At 34.7% G+C, this 22734-nt stretch overlaps 1 protein-coding gene across 5 annotated transcripts in view; it reads right to left on the bottom strand.

The window, feature by feature from the left end:
* Nucleotides 1–22734, bottom strand: part of KIAA1328 (KIAA1328 ortholog) — a 554082-nt gene that overhangs the window by 441320 nt on the left and 90028 nt on the right. For all 5 annotated transcript variants that reach the window (XR_012471964.1, XM_074203823.1, XM_074203822.1 and 2 more), the window contains exon 5: nt 21255–21370. Coding sequence is in view for 4 of the 5 variants with exons in the window: in XM_074203823.1 (XP_074059924.1) it covers nt 21255–21370 (116 nt within the window). In the remaining variant the exon portion in view is untranslated. The remainder of the gene's footprint in view (nt 1–21254; nt 21371–22734) is intronic.

The following is a 22734-nucleotide window of genomic DNA, read 5'->3' on the forward strand; positions in this document are numbered from 1 at the left end:
TTTACCTCAACTTCTTTCATGTTTATTTTATGATTCGATTTATCTAGATCTGATAGCGGGAGGTTGAGGTCTCCCACTAGTAGAGTTTTGCTGTCTATGTTTTCCTGTAGTTCTTTCAACTTCTCTAAGAATTTGGATGCTATCTCGTTGGGTGCATCCATGTTTAGTAATGAAATTACTTTATTGTCTATGGTACCTCTTAGGAGGATATAGTTTCCTTCCTTATCTCTTTTAATGCTATCTATTTTTACAGCTGCTTTGTCTGAGATAAGGATTACTACTCCTGCTTTTTTCACTTCAACTGAAGCAAAATATATTTTGCTCCAACATTTTACCTTTACTCTATATGTATCTGCTTCAAATGAATTTCTTGTATGCAGCATATTGTAGGATTCTGGTTTTTAATCCTCTCTGCCATTCACTTACATTTTAAGGGATAGTTCATCCCATTCACATTTAAAGTTATAATTACTAACTCTTTAATGACCTCCATGTTATCTTCACCCTGTTTGTATTTTTCCCTTTTGTCCCCTTATCCATATTCCCCAGTATTTTGTTTCTGAATACCACCCCCTTCAGTGTGCTTGCCCTCCTATATACACCCTATCAACTTTTTTTCCCTTTCCCTTTTTACCCTTCTCCCTTCCCTGTTAGTTTCCCTTTTTCTCCCCCCAACTCTGTCCCCCCTCCCCCTTTCCCCTTTTAATACTTGAAAGGTAAAATTTTTTTTAAATTAATTGAGTATATGTGTAAGTTAACTTTAAGCCAAGACTGAAGAGAGGATGATTCAGGTGTTTCTCATCTCCTCCCTTCTTCCCCTCTATTACCATAGGTCTTTTGTACCTCTTAATGTAATAAGATTTTCCCCATTCAGTCCCATCCCTCCTCCCATTTCCTGCCCATCCCCCTTTTGAAGGGAGAAGTGTTTTTAAATCATTCTGACTTATAGAAAATCCTGAGTATCCATCACTTCTGACTAAATACATTCTCTCTCTAATAGAGTTACGAGAGTCTTTCTTCCAAGTAGGGATTTAGCCAGTTTCATCCCATTGGCTAGCAGTATCATGGATAAGTCATGAGTGTCCATCATTTCTGGCTAAGTATATTCTCTCTGATAGTTACAGTTCTTAAGGGTTATGAGATGCTTTTTCCCATGCTGGGATATAGACAGTTTCATCTTATTGGATAGCAGTGTTTTTTCTTTACTCTTTTTTTTAACCTTTTCATGTGTCTCTTGAGCCTCCTGCTTTGATGTCTGAATTTTCTATTTAGCTCTGTTTTTTCCCATCAGGAATTATTTTAAATCTTCCATTTCATTAAATGTCTATCTTGTCCCCTGAAAGAGAAGGCTCAGCTTTGCTGGATAGTAGATTCTTGTTTGCATTCCTAGCTCCCTTGTTCTTTGGAATATCTTGTTCCAGGCCCTTTGATCCCTTAATGTTGATGCAGCCAGGTCCTGTGTAATCCTTACTGTGGCTCCTTGATATAGAAATTGTTTCTTTCTGGCTGCGTACAGGATTTTCTCTTTTATCTGATAGCTCTGGAATTTGGTGACAACATTCCTTGTTGTTTTCATTTTAGGACCTCTTTCCAGAGGGGAACAATGTATTCTTTGTTTTCTAGTTCCATGACATCAAGGCAATTTTGCATCACTAAATCCTATAACATTAATTCTAGGCTTTTTTTCTCTTCAATATTTTTCAGGAAGACCTATAATTCTCAGGTTGTCCCTCTTTGATCTATTCTCAAGGTCAGTGGTTTTGCTGATGAGGTTATTTTATATTTTCTTCTATTTTTTTCTATTTTTTGGTCTTGTTTAACAGGCTCTTGCTCTCTCATGAAGTCTTTAGTATCCACAGACTCCATTCTTTTTGTTTTTTAGAAAAAGTTTTCTTCATTTACCTTTTGCAACCACTCCAAATGGTCAGTTCTATTTTTGAAAGAGTTTTCCATTTGACCAACTGAGTTTTTGAGAATTGTTTTCTTTTTGCATTTTCCCAATTGAGGATCTGAGAGAATTATTTTTATTTTGTATTTGTCCAATTGAGAATCTGAGAAAGTTAGTCTAATTTTGTATTTGTCCAACTGTATTATCCAATGATTTGTTTTCTTATTGCAAGGTGTTAATCTTCTCTTGGGTTTCTTTTCACAAATTTTCAATTTGATTTTTAAACTCCTTCTTCATTTCTTCAAGGAAGTCTTTCTGTTCTGGAGACCAGATCATATTCTCCTCAGTTTCTAGGTCTGAGTTAGGGTCTTTTCCATCTAAAATTTTTCTTTGAACCCTCCTTTCCATTAGCCTTTTTTTATTTTACTATGAGTTGGGGAGGGGCTGGTTCACAGGGTTTTGGTGTTGGGATCCCTAGAGGCTTTACTCACTGGGTGTAATATATCCATCTGGCCAGTAGGGGTGCTAGAGGATTTGCTTACAGTGTAATATCTCCAGCTGGCCAGTAGGGGTGCTGGTTGTTTTCTCCGGATGTCTGTGACCTTAATTGAGGCCCTCTCCCTTGGACTGGAGGGATTGATTGAGGCTGTTGAATACTTTTGTCTTTGATTAATAGTGGGCTATACCCTGGGGCCTTAGTCTGGGGCAGAGGTAGTCTGTAATTGTTTTTTTCTGGGAAGAGACTTCAGCTGAAATGGAGGAGTGGACTAGGAGTTCCTCCTGACCAAAGGAGCCCAGGGATGATGTCTGAAATTCTCCCGCATGGGAACTCTCCATCTAGCCCTGCAGGCAGGCTCCAGAGGGTCAACCCCACCACCTATGCCTCTGCTCCCCAGTTGACTCAAACCCCCAAGGTTGACCAGGCTCTAGCCCCAGCTGGTCTGGTTCTCCAGCCCTTAGGCTCTCAGGGCTTATTAGGCTAATTCACAGCTAATCTAGGCCCCCAGGCTCTCCCCCATCCATGCTCTCTGCAAAGTTCACTCTCCTACCTACCCAGACTCACCAATGATTGAGGAAGGGAAATCCTGAGGTAAATGTTCTTTCTCCTGGCTTTTCTTTCTGGATTTGGTTAATCAGATTTTTGTTGAGAGATTTGTTTCATATCATATGGGGAAAGATCAGGAGATTAGCACTGTGCCTTTCTTCTCTCCCCCATGCTGGCTGGAAGTTTTTGATTCTATTACTTACATTCAACTAGAAAAATTAGTTATTTTAAACACTTGTACAACAGTTCTTAGAATATTAAATATAAATGAATAAAACTAACAGGATAAATGCCTTGACTAGGTTTGTTTCCTCCATGAAATATATGAAACAAAAAAAAAGATGAAAATGAGATGAGTAATAAGAATCTATAATCTCAAAAAAAAAAGGAATCAACCACTTCTATCATTCCATGTATTTACTAGTTGTCTTGAATAATATATTTGGGATCTAAATCTAAATTAGTACAATGTACAAATTACTTTGTAGAAGATAAAAAGTAAATTCTAACTTTGGTTCTATGATTCAAAGCCATCATTCTAAAGATTATTACAGAAATAATAAATGTTGTTTCCAGCAACTTTTGAGGTATGCAAAACTATCAACCAATAGCGTCAGATTGCTGTGGCTTTTTGAGTTTGCATTTCAGTCTTTTGAAGTTATTTTGTCCACTCTCATGCTCTCTGTATGAGAATGCATTAACCCTGATTGCTCTTCTAAAAGTTACTTTGTAATTTGCTATGAAATTTAAGTTGCTTCAGAGAAATTTAAATTACCAGATTACTCAGTATAAACCAGGAATTTATTATTTAGACTCTAAAAAACTTAAAAATAAGTAATATGCATAGCTCTCTGTATATATATTTGTAATATGTTTTAGTTATTCAGAGGGGAGTAAAAAAAATACTTCTTATTCACTAGGTATCAGATATATTCCAGATATAATGACATTGTGAAATAGCTGAGTTCCAGGTAAATGAGGTGTTAGGTAAGTAGTACTTTTATTTACTGGTCACAATAAAATGATGCATATCCAGTCAAGTAAGTTCATTACTTGGTAGAGTAGATATCATTTCCTCTCTAATTTTCCCATCAATACCTACATACTACATATTTTAAAAAAAAATTATTAGGGGCAACTAGATGGCACAGTGTCACCAATCTTGGAGTCAGGCAGGCCTCAGTTCAAATTCAGTTTCAGACACTTACACTTACTTAGCTGTGTGACCTAGCCTTTTGTCTAGGAAATTACTAAAAAAAATCCAAAACAAAAAAATTTTACTTGAAAAGTAAAAAACATACTAGAAACTAAAAACAATTTACTCAAATTATGCTTACTTCTTTTTAAAGTTTTATTGATGTTTCATTTTTATATTACAAACATTTCCAAATTATTCTTATTCCATGACAAGTCTCCAGTAATAAAAATCAAAAACTTAAGTAAAACTAATAATACAGTATGGAGAAGGAAATGGCAAACCATTCCACTATCTTTGCTAAAAAGACCCCAAATTGGGTCAACGAAGAGTCAGACACAAGTGAAAAACGTCTGAATGGTAACAAATAATGCATCTGTTATGTTCAGTTATCTACATCAGTAGCACCTCCCCATTTCTCTCTAATATATATTTATATATATATGTGTTGGGTTTTGCAAGGCAATGGGGTTAAGTGGCTTGCCCAAGGCCACAAAGATAGGCAATTATTAAGTGTCTGAGGCCGGATTTGAACTCAGGTACTTCTGACTCCAAGGCTCTATCCACTACACCACCTGGTCTCCCCAGCCACCTAGCCACCCCTCTCTCTAATATTTTGAAACTAACAGAAATCTATTTTATTGCCTTCATTCCCCCTAGCCTATTGAAAATGAAAAAAGAAAAAGAAATGTGCATAGTCAAAACAAATCAACCCAATAGATATACACAAATATGTATCATTCTGCACCAAAATATATCAGTTCTCTGTGATGGATAACATATTTCATCAAGAAACATGATCATGATTTTGACAATAGATCTTAAATCTGGTGAAATTTTGTTTTGGGGTTTTTTTTTTAAGTTTTTGCAAGGCAATGGGGTTAAGTGGCTTGCCCAAGGCCACACAGCTAGGTAATTATTCAGTGTCTGAGGCTGGATTTGAACTCAAGTACTCTTGACTCCAAGGCCAGTGATCTATCCACTGCACCACCTAGCCGCCCCTGAAGTTTTTTTTTTTCAAAACTGTGGTTATTGTACAAACTATTCTCCCTGTTTTGCTCAATTCAATCATCAGTTTATGAAATTCCTAATTTTTATATTATTGATGTTAAAGTAAAAAATTGTTCTTCAGAATCTTACTTCATTCTGTATCAGTTCATAAAGGTCTTTCCACATGTTACTAGCTGTGGGACCCTCAACCAAGTCACTTAATCATGGTTGCCCCAGTTTCTCATCTATAAAATGAGCTAAAGGAAGAAATGTCAAACTATTATAGGATATTTGCCAAGAAAACCCTAAATGGATCCCAGAGAATTGACTATGACCCAAAACTATTAAACACTCAAAAAATAAATCTACTTGTATAATAGGTTCATAATATTTTCAAAACATATCTAGTGTCCTAGTATTCAGTAAACACAAAGACCCTAGGTAAGAGATAAGGGACCACTATTAAACAAAAACTGTTGAGAAAATTTGACAGCACTATGGAAGAGATTGGACTTAGATCAGCATCTCATACCTTATTCCAAACCAGGGATTCAATAGGTATATGACTTAGAAGTAAAAAGTTACATTATAAACAAATTGGAGAAAAAGGAGAAAAAACACATATCAGATCATTAGACAGAAGAAAATGTTATGACTAATAAAGAAGAGGAAAGGATCACATAAGAAAATGAATAACTTTGATTACATAAAATTAAAAGGATTTTACACAAAGAAATTCAGTAAAGTTAAGATTAAAAGGGAAAAAACTGGGGTAGGATATACCTTTGCAGAATGTTTCTCTATAAAGAATTCTTGCAATTCATAAAAATAAGAGTCTTTCTTCAAAGATAAATGGTCTAAGGTAATGAATAGGTAATTCTTAGGAGAATTACTTAGGCATAGAGATTATATAGGCATATGAAGAAAATAAGGCTGTATTTGAACTCAGGTCCTCAGAACTCCAGAGTTCACAATTTATCTACTGTGCCATGCAGTTATTTTTTAACTAGTACCAAATTCAATCAATCATTCAATAAATATTTATTAAGCATCTACCATGTGATAATTACTACCTGGTAGTACAGTGAAATTTAATATTTGGAATTATCAAGTACCTTTCATTACCATTTTTCTTTTTAATTTTTAAAATAAAATTTTAATTAATGGAATAAAAAAGCATTTTTATAACAATTCTACTATGCACAATTTGCTACTCAGACAACAAAATACAATATACAATATACAACAAAATTATCATGTAAGATAGTTTTCAGACTGTATTATTAGTTTTACTGAAGTGTTTGATTTTATTATTGGAGACTTGTCATGGAATAAGAATAATTTGAAAATGTTTGTAATATAAAAATGAAACAAGTTAATTTCAAAAAAAAAACCTGGAAATACTTTATATAAGTCATATATTCATATATAACTGATGATGACTGAAGTAAGCAGAACCAAGAGACAGTAACAGAAACATTGTGAGAAGACCTTTATGTCTAACTTAGCTCTTCTCAATAATACAATGATCCAAGAAAATTCTCAAAGACTCAGAACAGAAAATGCTATCAATATCCAGAAGAAGAAGTAGGGAGTCTAAACATAGATAGAAGCACTATTTTCATTTTTTTTATTTTTGCTTTTTTCTGAGACACTCATCTTTTGTTCTGTGTTGTTTGTTATGTTATATAACCTAAAACAGATTTATATGCCATCTTGGAGAGGGGAAGTGGGATAGAGGGAAAAAAATTTGGAACTCAAAAACTATCTTTACATGTAATTAAAAAAATACTATTTACTAAGAAATAAAATATTACCTTTTATAAGAAAAAATAATAAATTTTTAAAATTTTTTTCACTTTTTCTTCTTCTGTCCCCCCCTTCCTCCTTTCCTGGAGATGGCTACCATTAGATACACACATATTTCTTCTTTCATATGTTCTTTATTGTTAATTTGGGTATTCATGATAATCCAAATAACTTATTTGCTCAAAAGAAATTCTTAAATTCTTAAAACAATGAGGTGGCTCAGTAAATAGAGCACCAGTCCTAGCAGACCTGAATTCAGACCCAGCCTCAGACACTTGATACCAGATGAGTAACCCTGGGCAAGTCACTTAATCCCCCTGCCTTGCAAAAACCAAAAAAAAGAAAGAAAAAACCAATATTACTATTATCATATACAATGTTTTCTTAGTTCACTTCATTTTGTTCTTCATTATTTCATGCAAGTCTTTCTATGTTTTTAATAAAATCATTGAGCTTGTTACCCATTTAAAAAAATTTCTCTTTATATTCTTGTTCTTTTTATCATCCATGTTCATTTTATTATTTTTTTCTAGTTTATAAATTAATCCTCTGGTAATTTAATTGGTATGCCATAAAATAAATAAACTCATTCTGGTAGCTTGTTATTTTTATTACATTGGCTCGGCCCAGTCATAAGCAGTGAATATCTTTCCAATAATTTAGGTCTAATTTTGTTTCTGCATATATTTGGTTATAGTTGTATTTATATACTTTGTGTATGTATCTTACGAGATACAGTCCCAAATATTTTGGACATTCTAAATGGCATTTCTTTATCTCTTCCCACAGGTTTCTATTGCTATTATATAAAAATGCTGATGATTTATATATTTATTAAATATCCTAAACTACAAATCTACATATGATGCAAACAGTTAAAGTTCAAAATTATGTACAATAATAAAGAAAAATGGCCTCAAACAGGCCCAATTTACAAAGTATAAAAGATAATTATAGGATTAGAAAAACAACTACTATTTGAGATATCTTAAATATAATTCTCCAAGTACAGGGAATTTGCTCTATCTCTAAATAATTCAATTTGTAAGATATCAAAAAAATCAATTTAAGTCCATAACATGAAGATCTGCATTCATCAGGCTTGATAAGGGTTTTAGCAGTTCATTTTTTTGTATTAGTATATGTTGCTATATGTTGCTAGATACCACATACACAGCTTTCCTTGTATTATGGAATAAAACCACTTTACTCAGGCAAAGGTTTGTTTATAAATTGAGGTGAGCTGAGAAATACTGCTTCTTTAGAAAGAAGTTTCCAACTTTTAAAGGATAATAGGTCTCCCAACTTGACTTATTTATATATTTCAATGCATTCTCCATACAGTCACTAAAGTGGTTTTTCTAAAGCACAGGTTCAATCATGTCACTAAACTATTCAGTAAAATTTAGTGCTACCTCCAGAATCAAACATAAATTCCTCTTCTCTGACAATTATACACTGGCACTTTTTTACCTTTCCAATGTTCTTATATTCTTTTCCATACACCCTACAAGCCATAATTGTTTACTTAGTGCTCCTCTTTCATTAGAATATTAAGTCCATGAGGGCAGATATACTGTCTAAAGTAATTTGAAAATTTCATAGTATACCAATCAAACCACTAAGTAAATATTTTACATTGCTGAACATGACAACAGAATTCATTTGAAGGAAAAAAGAAGGTCTGAAGGCCTGAAACCACAAGGAAAATAATGAATAAAAGAGAAATGAAACAATGTTTCTGAGTATCATATTAAATTATAAAGTAGTAATCATCAAGTTATATGGTACTGAATAAAAGAAAAATAGAAAAACAATCAACAGGGAGACAGAACCAGGATGACTGAGTAGCAAAATACAATACAACCTCCCTTTATTCCCTCTTTTATTAAAAACAAATAAAAATCTTCTATTGAGATCTAGAAAAATATCAGACTGAATCCTATTAAAAAAATCCAAGAAAAAGTCAGTGAGTAATTTTTCTAGTTCAAGTCTTCAAAAGGAGTAAAACAGAGAGGTCTATGAATATTGAGGTGAGAGCTAGTCAGGAACAGTTCCCTTATGCATGGACAAGAAAAGATTTCAAATCAAAATAGTTCACTATGACAAGGACTAGTACCAACTGGCAGCATTATTGCTTGCTAAATAGTGCCAGTTCACAGAATTTAAAAGGCTATCTATGTCCAGAGGTGATAGAGAGAGCAATTGAAGGCCTGATGTATCAAGCAAATAAATTCAAAAGCAAATAGCATTACAACTCCAACTATAATGCAGAACTAGGTCGTCTCAGTTCCACCTTCTGGACCTATCTAAAATAATTGGGGCAGAAACCCAATAGCATAGGGAATCCTTCAATATTTGTTTGTTTGGGGTTGTTTTTTTTTTTGTTTTGTTTTTTGCAAGGCAGTGGAGTTAAGTGACTTGCCCAAAGTCACACAGCTAGGTAATTATTAAGTATCTGAGGCCGGATTTGAACTCAGATCTTCCTGATGCCAGGGCTGGTGCTCTATCCACTGCACCACTTAGCTGCCCAGGAATCCTTCAGTTTAATCACTCTGAGATATGAGGGATTCTTAGTTATACTGATGTTCAGATTCAATCCAGGTCTGAAACTTGCAAAGTTCAGCCCAGAAGGCAGCAATTATTTGCCTTGAATCAAATTACTTTGGGAGCATTAAAAGTGTTCAGGTTCATATCTTGAGCTATCCCTAAGAACCTAGCATAACACAACTTTCAATAACCCTGAATCAAAGTAGCATTAAGATCAAGCCACTCCCGACCATATTTTAATGTCCAAAGTCAGGAAATGAACTAGAAAAAGAGTAACAAAAAAATTAATCCTGCATTAAAAGTTATTAGTGACAGAAATGCTCAAGACACAAACACACAATGAATGATTCCAAAACATAAGCAAAGTCTCAAGGCAAAACACAACTTGGACACAAATAGAATTCCTAGAAGAAATGTAGCAAGTTTAAGTGTTTTTTTGTCAATAAAATGAGAAAACAAGGGGGGAAAACATGAAAAGAAATGCAAGCCAAGAAAGAATTGGAAAGGGAATCAATCGCCTGGCAAAAGAGGTATAAAACTTACCCAAGCAACAAATTTCTGAGAAACCACTGACTGCATGAAATAACAAATATTAAAATCAAAAGACTGAAAAAATAGAAGAAACATAACAGATAAAGCAATCAGATTGTTAAAGAATCCAAATTAAACAAATCCAAACAACTGGATTGCCTGAAATAAGTTATAAATTAATTAAGCCTGAAGTAAGCTATGATCAAAAGAAAAAAGCAAAGCATCTCTCCTTATAGGTTAATTCCTGACAAAATTAAAAGGGTGTTTCTGTGAGCATTGAGAAAAGGAAACAGTGTTCACTGAGAGCATGAATTCACCTTTTCTTTAATTCCTTAATATTTGTGATTACTAGAAACTAAAGTCCCTTAAGAGCTGACATATGGGGGCAGCTAGATAGTGTAGGGGTGGCTAGGTGGTGCAGTAGATAGAGCACTGGCCTGGAGTCAGGAGTACCTGAGTTCAAATCCAGCCTCAGACACTTAATAATTACCTAGCTGTGTGGCCTTGGGCAAGCCACTTAACCCCACTGCCTTACAAAAACTAAAAAAACAAACAAAAAACAAAACAAAAAAAGAAAAAAAGAGTTGACATATGGGGCTGCTAGGTGTCACAGTGAATAGATCCCTGGAGTCAGGAGGACCCAAATTCAATCTAGCCTCAGACATTTAATAATTACCGAAGTATATGGCCTTGGGCAAGTCACTTAACCCCCCCCCCCCCATTGCCTTGCAAAACAAAAACTGTACAAAAAAAAGTTAACATAAATGTATTAATGAACAAATTTATTGGGTTAAGTTTCTTTCCTTTTCTGACAGGAAGTATTGGTAGGATAGCTAAATTTGTGCAAAATATTTCAAAAGGTTTTATGTTATTTTTGTTGCCAAGACAGGATGGAAAGATGTGGGTCAAAGGATGGGGTATTTTGGTAAATTAGATACTGGCTTAACAAATGCATTGAAAGAATACATCATTAAAAAATCAACATCAATCTAGAAAGGTTTTTAATAGAGTTCCCAGGAGACTTGGTTCTTGTTTTGCTTCCATTAACATTTTTAAAATAATGGTGCCAGAAAATTGTAATTTGTAAATTTTGTTAATGCAAAAATAATAATTACCAGAGAAGGGATAACCAAATTAGGAAATGGAAAGTCTTATGCTTTGGTTCAAAAAAAAACAACTACATGAGCAAAGAATGTCAAAAAAGTTCTAAAGATTTTAGAGGTCTGAAAGTAAAAAAACGTGTTGACAATGTGATATAATGTCTCAAAAAAGGTACTTTGATCATCAACAGCAGTAACAGAATTATACTAACATACTTCATACTCCAGTCAGGTTACAAATGAAATATACTGTTAGGTTATAGGAGTCATGTTTTAGGAAGAATAACAAATTAATCTCGATGAAATTGATAAATTGTAATTAAAGGTCTGGAAACCATGACTTAAGGGCCAATAGAATTAACTGGGAAAGTTTACTTTGGAGAAGGAAAAACTTGAGGACTATGAACAATGGAAGTTGCATAAAAACAAATTTTAGCTCAAAGTAAGAAAAAGTTTCTAATGATTAGAGAGATCCGAAAGTGGGATATGCTACTTCATGAGGTTCTAAGATTCCCAATGTAAGAAGCATTCAGGTAGAGCCTAAATAAATACTTGCTTGTTAAGTACACTGGCAGGAGGGATTTCTCTCCTAATGTAGGTTGAACTAGATAATCTCTGGACATACTTCCAATTCTGATATTCTATGATCCTAAATAATGAAGTATACACTATAGTATCTATATCTATAACTATATAGTAGACATTTATAGCATGCATGTCATGGAAATTTAAGAGCCTGGAAAAGTGATGATTTAGTCATGCTATTCCAGATTAATTTTATTATTTTTTTCTAGCTTAGTAAAATAGTTTTCTGGTAGTTTAATTGGTATGGCACAAAAGTAATTTAATTTGTATAGAATTGTCATTTTTATTATATTAGCTCTACTTAACCATGAGCAATGACATTTTCCCAATTGTTTAGATCTGCCACACAGATCTATTTAAAGAATGGATAATGAAAAGGAACCAATAGGTATAGAACACTTTAAACAAAAAGTTAGGAAAAGGGATGAAATTGCAATTGGGTGAAGTAAAAGGCCAAGGGAAAACTCTTAGAATTGAACTCTTATTTTGTTTATGGGCAAAGTAGAGGGATATAGCGAAGTATGTATATGTTGTATATAGACACACATATATACTCATATACATACACAGATACACACAAACATACATATATGCACACACACTGTTGGTTGGCTCTTGTCCTTTGTTCTGGAAGAAGATCAAAATGACATCACTATGTTAGAGACAAGCTACAGTGTGTCCAACTGTGCTTGATCAAACCTATATGAACTTAGAATGCTCTATGACAGGTCGGGCACAAATAGTCCATGTGAACACCTGGGATAGGTTCTCTAAACTTGCGCATCTCAGGTTTCCTTTGAGCTATTTGCATTCTTCCTTGCTCATAGACAACACCCTCTTGGATGAGGACATTTCAGTCCTGCACCAATGTTTCACATGCTGCACAATCAGTTTTTTTTTTTGAAGATTTTATTTATTTTGAGTTTTACAATTTTTCCCCTAATCTTACTTCCCTCCCCACCCCCCACCCCCCACCCCCCACAGAAGGCAATTTGCCAGTCCTTACATTGTTTCCATGATATACACTGATCCAAATTGAATGTGATGAGAGAGAAATCATATCCTTAAGGAAGAAACATAAAGTAAGAGAAGCAAGATCAGACAATAAGATTTCATTTAAAGGTAATAGTCCGTGGTCTTTGTTCAAACTCCACAGTTCTTTCTCTGGATACAGATGGTATTCTCCACTACAGAGAGCCCCAAATTTTCCCTGATTGTTGCACTGATGGAATGAGCAAGTCCTTCAAGGCTGATCATCACCCCCATGTTGCTGTTAGGGTGTACAGTGTTTTTCTGGTTCTGCTCATCTCACTCAGCATCAGTTCATGCAAATCTCTCCAGGCTTCGCTGAATTCCCCGCCCTCCTGGTTTCTACTAGAACAATAGTGTTTCATGACATACATATACCACAATTTGCTAAGCCATTCCCCAATTGAAGGACATTTACTGGATTTCCAATGAATATTTTTGTACAAGTGATGTTTTTACCCTTTTTCATCACCACTTCAGGGTTGTATTGCTGGATCAAAGGGTATGCACATTTTTTGTTGCCTTTTGGACATAGTTCCAGACTGCTCTCCAGAAAGGTTGGATGAGTTCACAACTTCATCAACACTGTATTAGTGTCCCAAATTTCCCACAACCCTTCCAACAATGATCATTGTCCTCTCTGGTCATATTGACCAGCCTGAGAGGTGTGTGGTGGTACCTCACCTTTAATTTGCATTTCTCTAATAAGTAATGATTTAGAGCAATTTTTCATATGACTATGGATTGCTTTAATCTCCTCAACTGTAAATTGTCTTTGCATATCCTTTGACCATTTGTCAATTGGGGAAGTGGCTTGGTTTTTTTTGAAAATATGACTCACTTCTCAGTACATTTTAGAAATGAGTCCTTTGTCAGAAATACTAGTTATAAACATTGTTTCCCAATTTACTACATTTATTTTGATCTTGGTTATAGTGATTTTGTCTGTGCAAAAGTTTTTTAATTTAATGTAATCAAAATTATCTATTTTGTTTTTAATGACATTCTCCATTTCTTCCTTGGTCATCCCTTTCAATAGATCTGACAGGTATACTACTCCCATATTGTTTTTTATGTCTAAATCCTGTATCCATTTTGATCTTGTCTTGGTATAAGGTGTGAGGTGTTGGTCTAATCTAAATTTCTTCCGTACTAACTTCCAATTTTCCCAGCAGTTTTTATTGAAGAGTTAGTTTTTATCCCAATATCTGGATTCTTTGAGTTTATCAAACTGCAAATTACTATAATCATTTCCTGCTATTGAGCCTAGTCTATTCCACTGATCCACCACATTATTTCTTAGTTAATACCAGACAGTTTTGATGACTGATGCTTTATAATATAATTTTGGATCTGGTAGGGCTCAGCCACCTTCTTTTGTACTTTTTTTCATTGAATCCCTGTAAATTCTTGACTTTTTATTTCAACATATGAATTTACTTACCACCTTTTCTAACTCATTAATTTTTTTGGAATTTTGACTGCACAATCAATTCTAAAGTTCTTAAGAGAGATCTTCAAAATGACCTTGTAGAAATTCTTCTGCTCTCCTCGAGTACTTGCCCTATGTGAGTTTACCTTATGACAGTCTTTCGGGCAAGCACATACATATACACATGTATACATGCTTATGTGTGTGTGTATATATATATATATATATATATATATATGTACATATTTCTATATATCTATATACATACATAATACATTCCTTTTGCAAATATACAAATAGGATCTGATAAAGAAAATGGGTAATATAGCTCAAGCAAGATCCTGGAAAGAAAACAAGGGTATTGGATCATGATCATTTAGAGCAACAAAAGGTCAAGAATATCAAGGAAACTGCTGAAGAAAAATGTAAAGGAAGGTGGCCTCCATTTACAGAATCTAAAACTGTGCTAAAAAAGCAATAGTCATCAAAACTACCTAGTACTAGTTATGAAATAAGAGTTATGAAGCACTGTTTTAGGATAGATACAGATCAAGAAATACTCTGTGAGAAATTAATGACCAAATACAGTACCTTATAAATTGCAAAATGGATGATTTTGTCTATATTAAGTTTAAAAGTTTTTGCACTAATAAAATCAATGCTGCCAAGATTAGAAGGGAAAGTTGGGAAACAATTTTCACAACTGGGGTTCTGATAAAGGTTACATTTCTAAAATATATAGAGAATTGAATCAAATTTATGAGACTACAAGTCATTCTCCAATTGATAAATGGTCAAAGTATCTGAACAGGCAGCTTTCAAATGAAGAAATTAAAACCATATATAGTCATATGAAAAAATGTTCCAAATCATTACTTAAATGCAAATTACAACAACTATGAGGTACCATCTCATATCTATCAGATTGGCTAAGATGATAAAAAAGGGAAAATGATCAACGTTGGAGCAGTTGTAGGAGGATTGAAACATTAATGCACTAATAGAGTTGTGAACCTAACCAATCATTCTGGAGAGCAGTATGGAACTATGTCCAAAGTGCAAAAAAACCTGATGAAACCTTTTGAACTTAGCAATACCAATATTAGGCCCATATCCAGAAGAAATCATAAAAAGTGGGGAAAGTTTCACACATTTCAAAATATTCATAGCAATTCTTTTTATAATAGCAAAGAATTGAAAATTGAGGGGATCCCCATCAACTGGGGAATGGCTGAACAAATTATTGTATATGACTGTTATGGCACAATATTATTCTATAAAACCATAAATGATCAGACTCTAGAGTAGCATGGAAAAAATTACAGGAATTGATACTGAGCAAAGGGAACAGAACCAAGAGAACACTGTACACATTAATACAGCAATTCAGAAAGCTACAAAACAACAATCAAACAAAAACTAAGGAATCTGAATGAACACTATGTTCACTTCTAAAAATTTCTCTTATGTTTTTGCTTCCTATCCCACAGTTTTCTTTTATTTCCCTTAGTCCTAATTCCTCATACAGAAAATGACTAATATGTAAACATGTTAAATACAAATATACAAATACAATGTTCACTAGACTGTTTCCCATTAAGGGGAGGAGGTTGGAAGAAAATTGTGTAACTTATAAATATGCACATGGATGAATGTTGAAAACCATCATAACATGTAATTGGAAAAAATAAAACAAGATATCAATAAAAATACCATAAGTAAGTAATAAATACACCTTTGTATCTGCTTCCTGGTTGCTTGAATGCAAGCCTCAGATCCTTCAAATGCTTGACTAGTAGACTAGTATGAGCAACAAAGAAGCAAAGGAGATGTGCTCAATGAATTTCAGTATCAATGAATATTCTATTAATTGTCATATCGTCTATAAATGTTCTTTTCACTTTGGTTCAATATCAAACATAAGCTACCAGAGGACTAGTCTGAATCAGGCCTTTCTATAACACCCTTTATCCTACACTATCCATTTTTTCTCTGCTTTCTCATGTTGATCTTTTTATGTCAATCCTCAAGGTTTCATCTGCAGCCTTTCTCTCTCTCTCTCTCTCTCTCTCTCTCTCTCTCTCTCTCTCTCTCTCTCTCTCTCTCTCTCTCTCTCTCCATTCTCACAGCTTCAACTATCAACTCTAAGCAATTCATTCCCAAAACTACTCTCCAAATCTTCCCTTTCTCCTGAGTTTCCAACTCATATCTCTAACATTTCCATATGATGCCCCTTACTAGCATCTAAAACTCAATGTCCAGAATTGAATGTTTCTTCTCATTCTTTCTAACCTTATTTCCTTGGAAAAGGAAACTCAATTCTTCACTTCTCTTCTCTCACACTTCCTGCTATCTATGTTTTACATTGATTCTATCTTCCCAATAGCTCTCTCATTTATCCTCTTTATTATTTCCACTGTCAGCATTTTAGTACAATCTCTCATCACTACCCACTTGGATTGCTGTAATAATCTTTTAATTGCTCTTGATAGTCAATGATGATGACTTCCCTAGGATCTCATCTATTACTTGCTTGCATCTCTTTTGTGCACTTTTAAAAATTATCATTATTTATATGAATTATATTTCTCATTAGACTGTATATCCCATGAGAATAAGAATAGTATTTTACGTTAACAGTTGTAACTTAATACCTAACTAGAATTCTGTCATTGAGGCAACCAGGTGTCACAATGAGTAGAGCGCTGGGACTGGAGTCAGGAAGACTTATCTCCCTGTGTTCAAATCTAGCCTCAAACAATTATTAACTATGACCCTGGATAAGTCAGTTAACCCCATTTGCCTCAGTGTCCTCATCTGTAAAATAAGCTCTAGAAGGAAATGCAAATTGTTCCAGGATCTCTGCAAGAAAACCATCAACAAAGGGAAGCTAGGTGGTGCAGTGGTTAGAGAACTGGCCCTGGGGTCAGAAGGACCTGAGTTCAAATTCTGCCTCAGACACTTAATAATGGCCTAGCTGTGTGACCTTGGCCAAATCACTTAACCCCATTGTCTTAGAGAAAATTTTTTTAAAAACCATCACTGGGGTCACACAGAAATGAATGGGGTAAGAAACAAGTGAAACAATTTAACAACAACACAATGTCATTGCTTCATAAAGTATTTAATTGTCCCACTCAAGCACTGAGTTTTAGGAAATACCAGTACCTCTTTTCCACTTCCTTTATCCCTACCCTCCACTTTTCTTGCTTGTCCTCACACAGAAGTACCTTTAGTGTCAGCAATCTTGTGAGTCCTACAAGCAGCTGGACATAGGTCACTACTTTTGAGAAATGAAAGAAAGGCAATGTCTTAGGATTCTCAGATTACCATAGAGTTTTCTAGAGAAAGAAAAAGTGCTCAAAGAAGAATAAAAGTGTATCCCAAGGATTGGCAGCTAGTGGCACTTCATATCAAAGAAGTCATGCAGGGGAGATCCGAGAGCACCCCAACTCAGATGGGAGCCCCCTCCTTCTCCGTCCCCAACTTCTCTCCCAAGCTCTGCAGCCACCTCTGCCCTTGGTGACTTCTCCCCTGGGGCACTGACTGGCATGGAAGAAAGCCTGCCTAGTCAGGAGAAGGACCCAGCCTGTCTTCATTCAGGGCTCTTTAGACAGCTCACTTGGTCTCCCTCCCTCCAGGCTCCCCGATCCCAAGGGCTGGACTTCTTCCTTGGCTTGGTGGACTGGCCGGGTGCTGCCCAGTGGGCAGAGATCTCTGTGGATCATGGTGGCACCCGGCCTCAGGTCTGCGCCCTCCCCCTCAAGAATGTGCTGCTGCAACCCTTCCCCAGGCAGAATGGGAATAACTGGGACTCTAGAGACTGCCATCTCTTTCCCAGGATTCCCAAGCTGGAAGGAAGGTCAGCCGAGTCATTTTACAAGAGGCCCCTCTTCTAGGGACCCCCATCTTGGTAGAAGACAGAGGGTTCCCTTTGCAAACCAAAAAGCTCTCCATGTGCAAACTCCAAATCTAAAAGCAAAGCCAAAGAATGATCTGGCTTGGATTCTGTACCCTTGGGAAGGGCAGGACCTGGAACCAGGAAGACTAGAAAAAGGAGGTTTGTGACAAGGCCACTGGGTTGGCCAGCTCCAGCTCACTGGGACTTAGACCCCAAGGAAACTGTGGATAAGAGAGCACTTTCCATTTCCTCCTAGATAGTTAAAGCAACTTTTTGTGTTCCCTAAGAGTTGGAGTCACAGCAGATGGCCATTGAGTGGGAACCAGTTAAATTAACTGTGGCTCATGATTTGGAATATTGTTGTGCCGGAACAAGGCCTGGGAAGATCTCTAAGAACTGGTGGAGAGAGAGTAGGGGCAACTAGGGCCCTGGAGTCAGGACAACCTGAGTTCAAATCCGCCCTCAGAGAGACACTTAATAATGACCCAGCTGTGTGGCCTTGGGCAAGCCACTTAACCCCATTGCCTTGCAAAAACAAAAACAAACCAAAGAAGTCATGCAGGTTGATTTTCTCAAGAAGTCAGTCAATCCTATTAAAAGCTCTTCCTTTCTCACATTTTGAAATTTAATTACTCAACATAATAGCTCCTTTTGTGTAGGCATTTTTCTGTTAATATTATTTGTATCCTCAATGCCTAGCATAATGTTTGGTATATATTTTTGAATGACAAAACCATTAACCATCAGTTGTCCCACAAACCTTCAGATCTAAGAAAAAAAAAAGTTTATACCTTTGGATATAGAAAAAAATAATCCATTTCACTATATTGGACAAATAGGTTCTAAAATGATGTAATTAAAGAGGAAATATTTAGGAATAAACAGCTGAGAATATAATAATGCTAAGGACAATAACTCATAATCAAGGTAAAAAAGGGCTAAAGATGGAAAAAAGAGAACTTTTGGTTACTACATTAGATAAATAAACATCAATATGAAAAAGAAAAAGTCTCTAGGAATAAAAAAGTAGTGAAAGAGTATAATGATTCAAATATCAAAGAAAAATTGGGAAACCACTACTATTATGAAATAGGGAATAAATAATGATGAATATAAGCATATTTAATAAACTGAATTGCATTGTCTTTAAAACCACTTGCCCAAAACAAGCATTTTGTGCTGAATGAAATAAAGAGAATAATGTACTGTTGTAAGGAAAGTGTTTTGCAGTTATAAAGAGATATATATAAATAATTATCATTATTATTAATTTTGTGACTGCTATGTGTTTTATATTTTGGTTGGTTTCCTTTTGAAGAAACTGGTAAGCTATTTTTGAAGGTTTAATTGGCCCTGGAGAAGATCATTTCAATTACTGGTTTGGACTCTTTCTCTTTAAGAAAATAGGGAAACAAAGACCCAGTCTATTGAAAATGGAGGCTCTATAGGTTTTAGTTGAATTCCATTTGCCCTTCTAAGCAAATAACATACTATACATGCCACCTTCTATTGTAATGAATGCACTGGGGAGAAAGATGGAAGGGAAAGATCTATCACACTCCCTTGGTAGTGTTTTATTTTACTTCACTTAGAAATTATATCTTTTTTAATCTTTTTTAATCTTCTCACAAGAAAAGATGCTTCATTGCATTCTAATCTAATCTAATCTAATCTAATCTAATCTAATCTAATCTTAACCTTGGCCAGAGCTATGGCTGGCTCAGAAGATATGACATTTTCTAGTCAGAATTCATTGGCATGACTTTGTGGTTAAATCCATTACTGATGTAGAGAAAGGAACTGTGGTAATAAAGAATGGGAGCCTTGGTTACCTGGAGAAGGACCCTGTATCCTATGATTACTACATTGTTAAGAAAGCCTGCAGTGGGGAAGGGGGAAGAATCCTATCAATGGGAAAGGAGATAAAGAGGAAGTTCCAATTCATTCTGTTCAGTTAGCTTGAGGGATACTAAGGAACTCAACACAATGAAAGTAGAATAGAATAGAAGTTTTTATATAATTTTGTTGAGCTAATTAACTTCTTGAGCTTTCATTCTAAACTAATTAACATATTATCATGTTTCCAATTTCATGTAGCCTTCTCATAAATATCGCTACTGAGAAATTTATGGACAGAATCAAATTTTCTGAAATAATTAATGGACATTAAATTAAAATTATCATGTAACCTTTACAAAATACATGCGAAAATTTTGGTCTTTCCTTCTTTTTTTTTTAAGGTTTTTTTTGCAAGGCAAACGCAGTTAAGTGGCTTGCCCAAGGCCACACAGCTAGGTAATTATTCAGTGTCTGAGACCGGATTTGAACCCAGGTACTCCCGACTCCAGGGCCAGTGCTTTATCCACTACGCCACCTAGCCGCCCTGGTCTTTCCTTTTTCAAAATAGAATTATTCTACTTCTCAAAACAATTACTTTCTTCCCACATTAATGGCACATATGGAACACCTAAATATAAATAAATGTGTAGATGAAATCATCAAATAGTATTATAAGTTTTAAAAAGTATATGAAGCATGGGACCTACTTTACATCCTTAATGCTACCTGGAACAAAAAAGGCTTAAATATTCAGGGACATAATTGCACTTCATTTCTATTTCAACCATCATGGGCAATGACTGCTATAATAAACACACAAGTGATACTACCATTATAGAAGCCCACCGTCCCACTTTCTCACTCCCACCCTAACATCTATCCCGGTTTATAGAAGCATTCTAGTTATATTAATGTTACTTTGGAAATATTTGTCCCTTATATCTCAACAAGTCAAGGTCCAGAAGATTTTTCATTCTTACAACTTTACCACTTCCTTGTGTACCTTTTCAGGAATCTCAGAGGTATGTAACACCAAGTTGGAAAAGCTGAATTACAATATGAGAGGATTAAATAAGGTCCCTAAACTTACAATTTATCACCCAGATTTCTTACTGTCAATTCCACTGACAAATATTTCCTAGCACAAAGTCTTGGATAAGACAGTTTAGATAGCCATTTCAAGCTCAAAATCACCTATGCTGACAAGTTATCTCTCTGATTGCCTGGGAATAGTATTATAACATGCATATTTATTCCCTACTTAAATTAGAACAATTATTTCTCTGGAGTTCAGTTTCTCCAAGAAAGAAGAGACCAGTCTACATTTTAAAGAATAAAAAAGAACTTTTTAAAAGGATATCTTCCCTTTCTCTGATGATAAGCTGATTCTGTTCTTCTAGTTGTCTGATTTTCTTCTCAAATGACTCCTGTTCAGCTTTTAGTCGTTCTTCTGTTACTTCCTTTTCTTCACTTACCCTGAAAGAAATGCCCCCCCCAAATCTGTTAGAATAAAATAAATTACATTCACACAACTGTGACTGATAGAAACTAGATTTATTTCAGAGGTTTCTATATGTTAAAATCTTTGGAGATACTCTTACATTCAAGGTAATCACATTCTTTTTCCCCCTAATTTAGACTTTCATGTGGCAATTTTCTCTACCTTTTTAATAAACTATGTATGTGATTTTATGTGAAGAGTTATTTCCCTCATTAGAGGTGCCTCAAAATTATAAAATCCTACATGGTAGGGACATAGGTTTACAATTACCAAAGAGTAAAGAAATAAATTAAAGAAATAAATTCCCACTTAAAAAGTATTTTCTAATTTTCTGTTTTATAAAACTATAATCGATTTATTTCTGATTTAATTTTTCCCACATTTTAATTTAAATTCTGGCTATGACATAAACAACTTGGAGCTGATATTTATGTGAAACTTTACATATTAACATATATATATATGTATATATATATATTATATATACATATATATATATATATATATGTGAAATTTTTATTTTTTTCCCTTGGCACTGACATCCTGCATTTTTCTGTAGCATAGAAACAATTGGACTGTGATTGAAAATCATGTAAACATCTTTTTCTTTTTTTACTGATGTTTTATTTTTCCAAGCATATGTTATGAAAGTTTTCTTAAACATTCATCAATATGCCTATGAATAATTCTAAGTTAAATTTCCTTCCACCCTCCCTTCCTACCCCCCTCCCCTCAGCAACAAACAGGCAGGTTAATATTGTATTTACACATTTGTGTTAAGCATATTTACAGGTTAGCTATTTTCAGTATGAGGAATTAGGATTAAGGGAAAGAAAAACATAAGAGATAATTTTGTTTTAAAAAAAGTGAATGTAGTGTTCCTCAGATTCTAAAGGATTTTTTTGGTTTGGTTTGGTTTGGTTTTTCTTCCTCTAGATGGCGGTAGCATTGTCCATAGCCAGTCTAATAAGGTTGTCCTAGTCAAATTACTGAGAGCAGCTGCATCCATTAGGGGTTGATCATCTCATAATGTTGTTGTTAATGTGTACAGTTTATAACGTGAACAGTTTTATTGCTCTGTGGACATAGCTCCATATAGCCTTCCAAAATGGTTGGATCTGTTTACAACTCCACCAGCAATGCATCAATGTTCCAATCCTCCACAACCTCTCCAACATTGATAATTTTCCCTTTTTTGTCATTTTAGCCAATCTGATAGGTATGAATAGTTTTTATTTGTATTTCTCTAATCAATAATAATCTGGAGCATTTTTTCATATGATTTTATATAGTTTTAATTTCTTCATTTGAAAACTGTCTATTCATATTCTTTGACCAT

The sequence above is a fragment of the Macrotis lagotis genome, chromosome X (genome assembly GCF_037893015.1).
Source record: "Macrotis lagotis isolate mMagLag1 chromosome X, bilby.v1.9.chrom.fasta, whole genome shotgun sequence".
Lineage (NCBI taxonomy): Eukaryota > Metazoa > Chordata > Mammalia > Peramelemorphia > Peramelidae > Macrotis > Macrotis lagotis.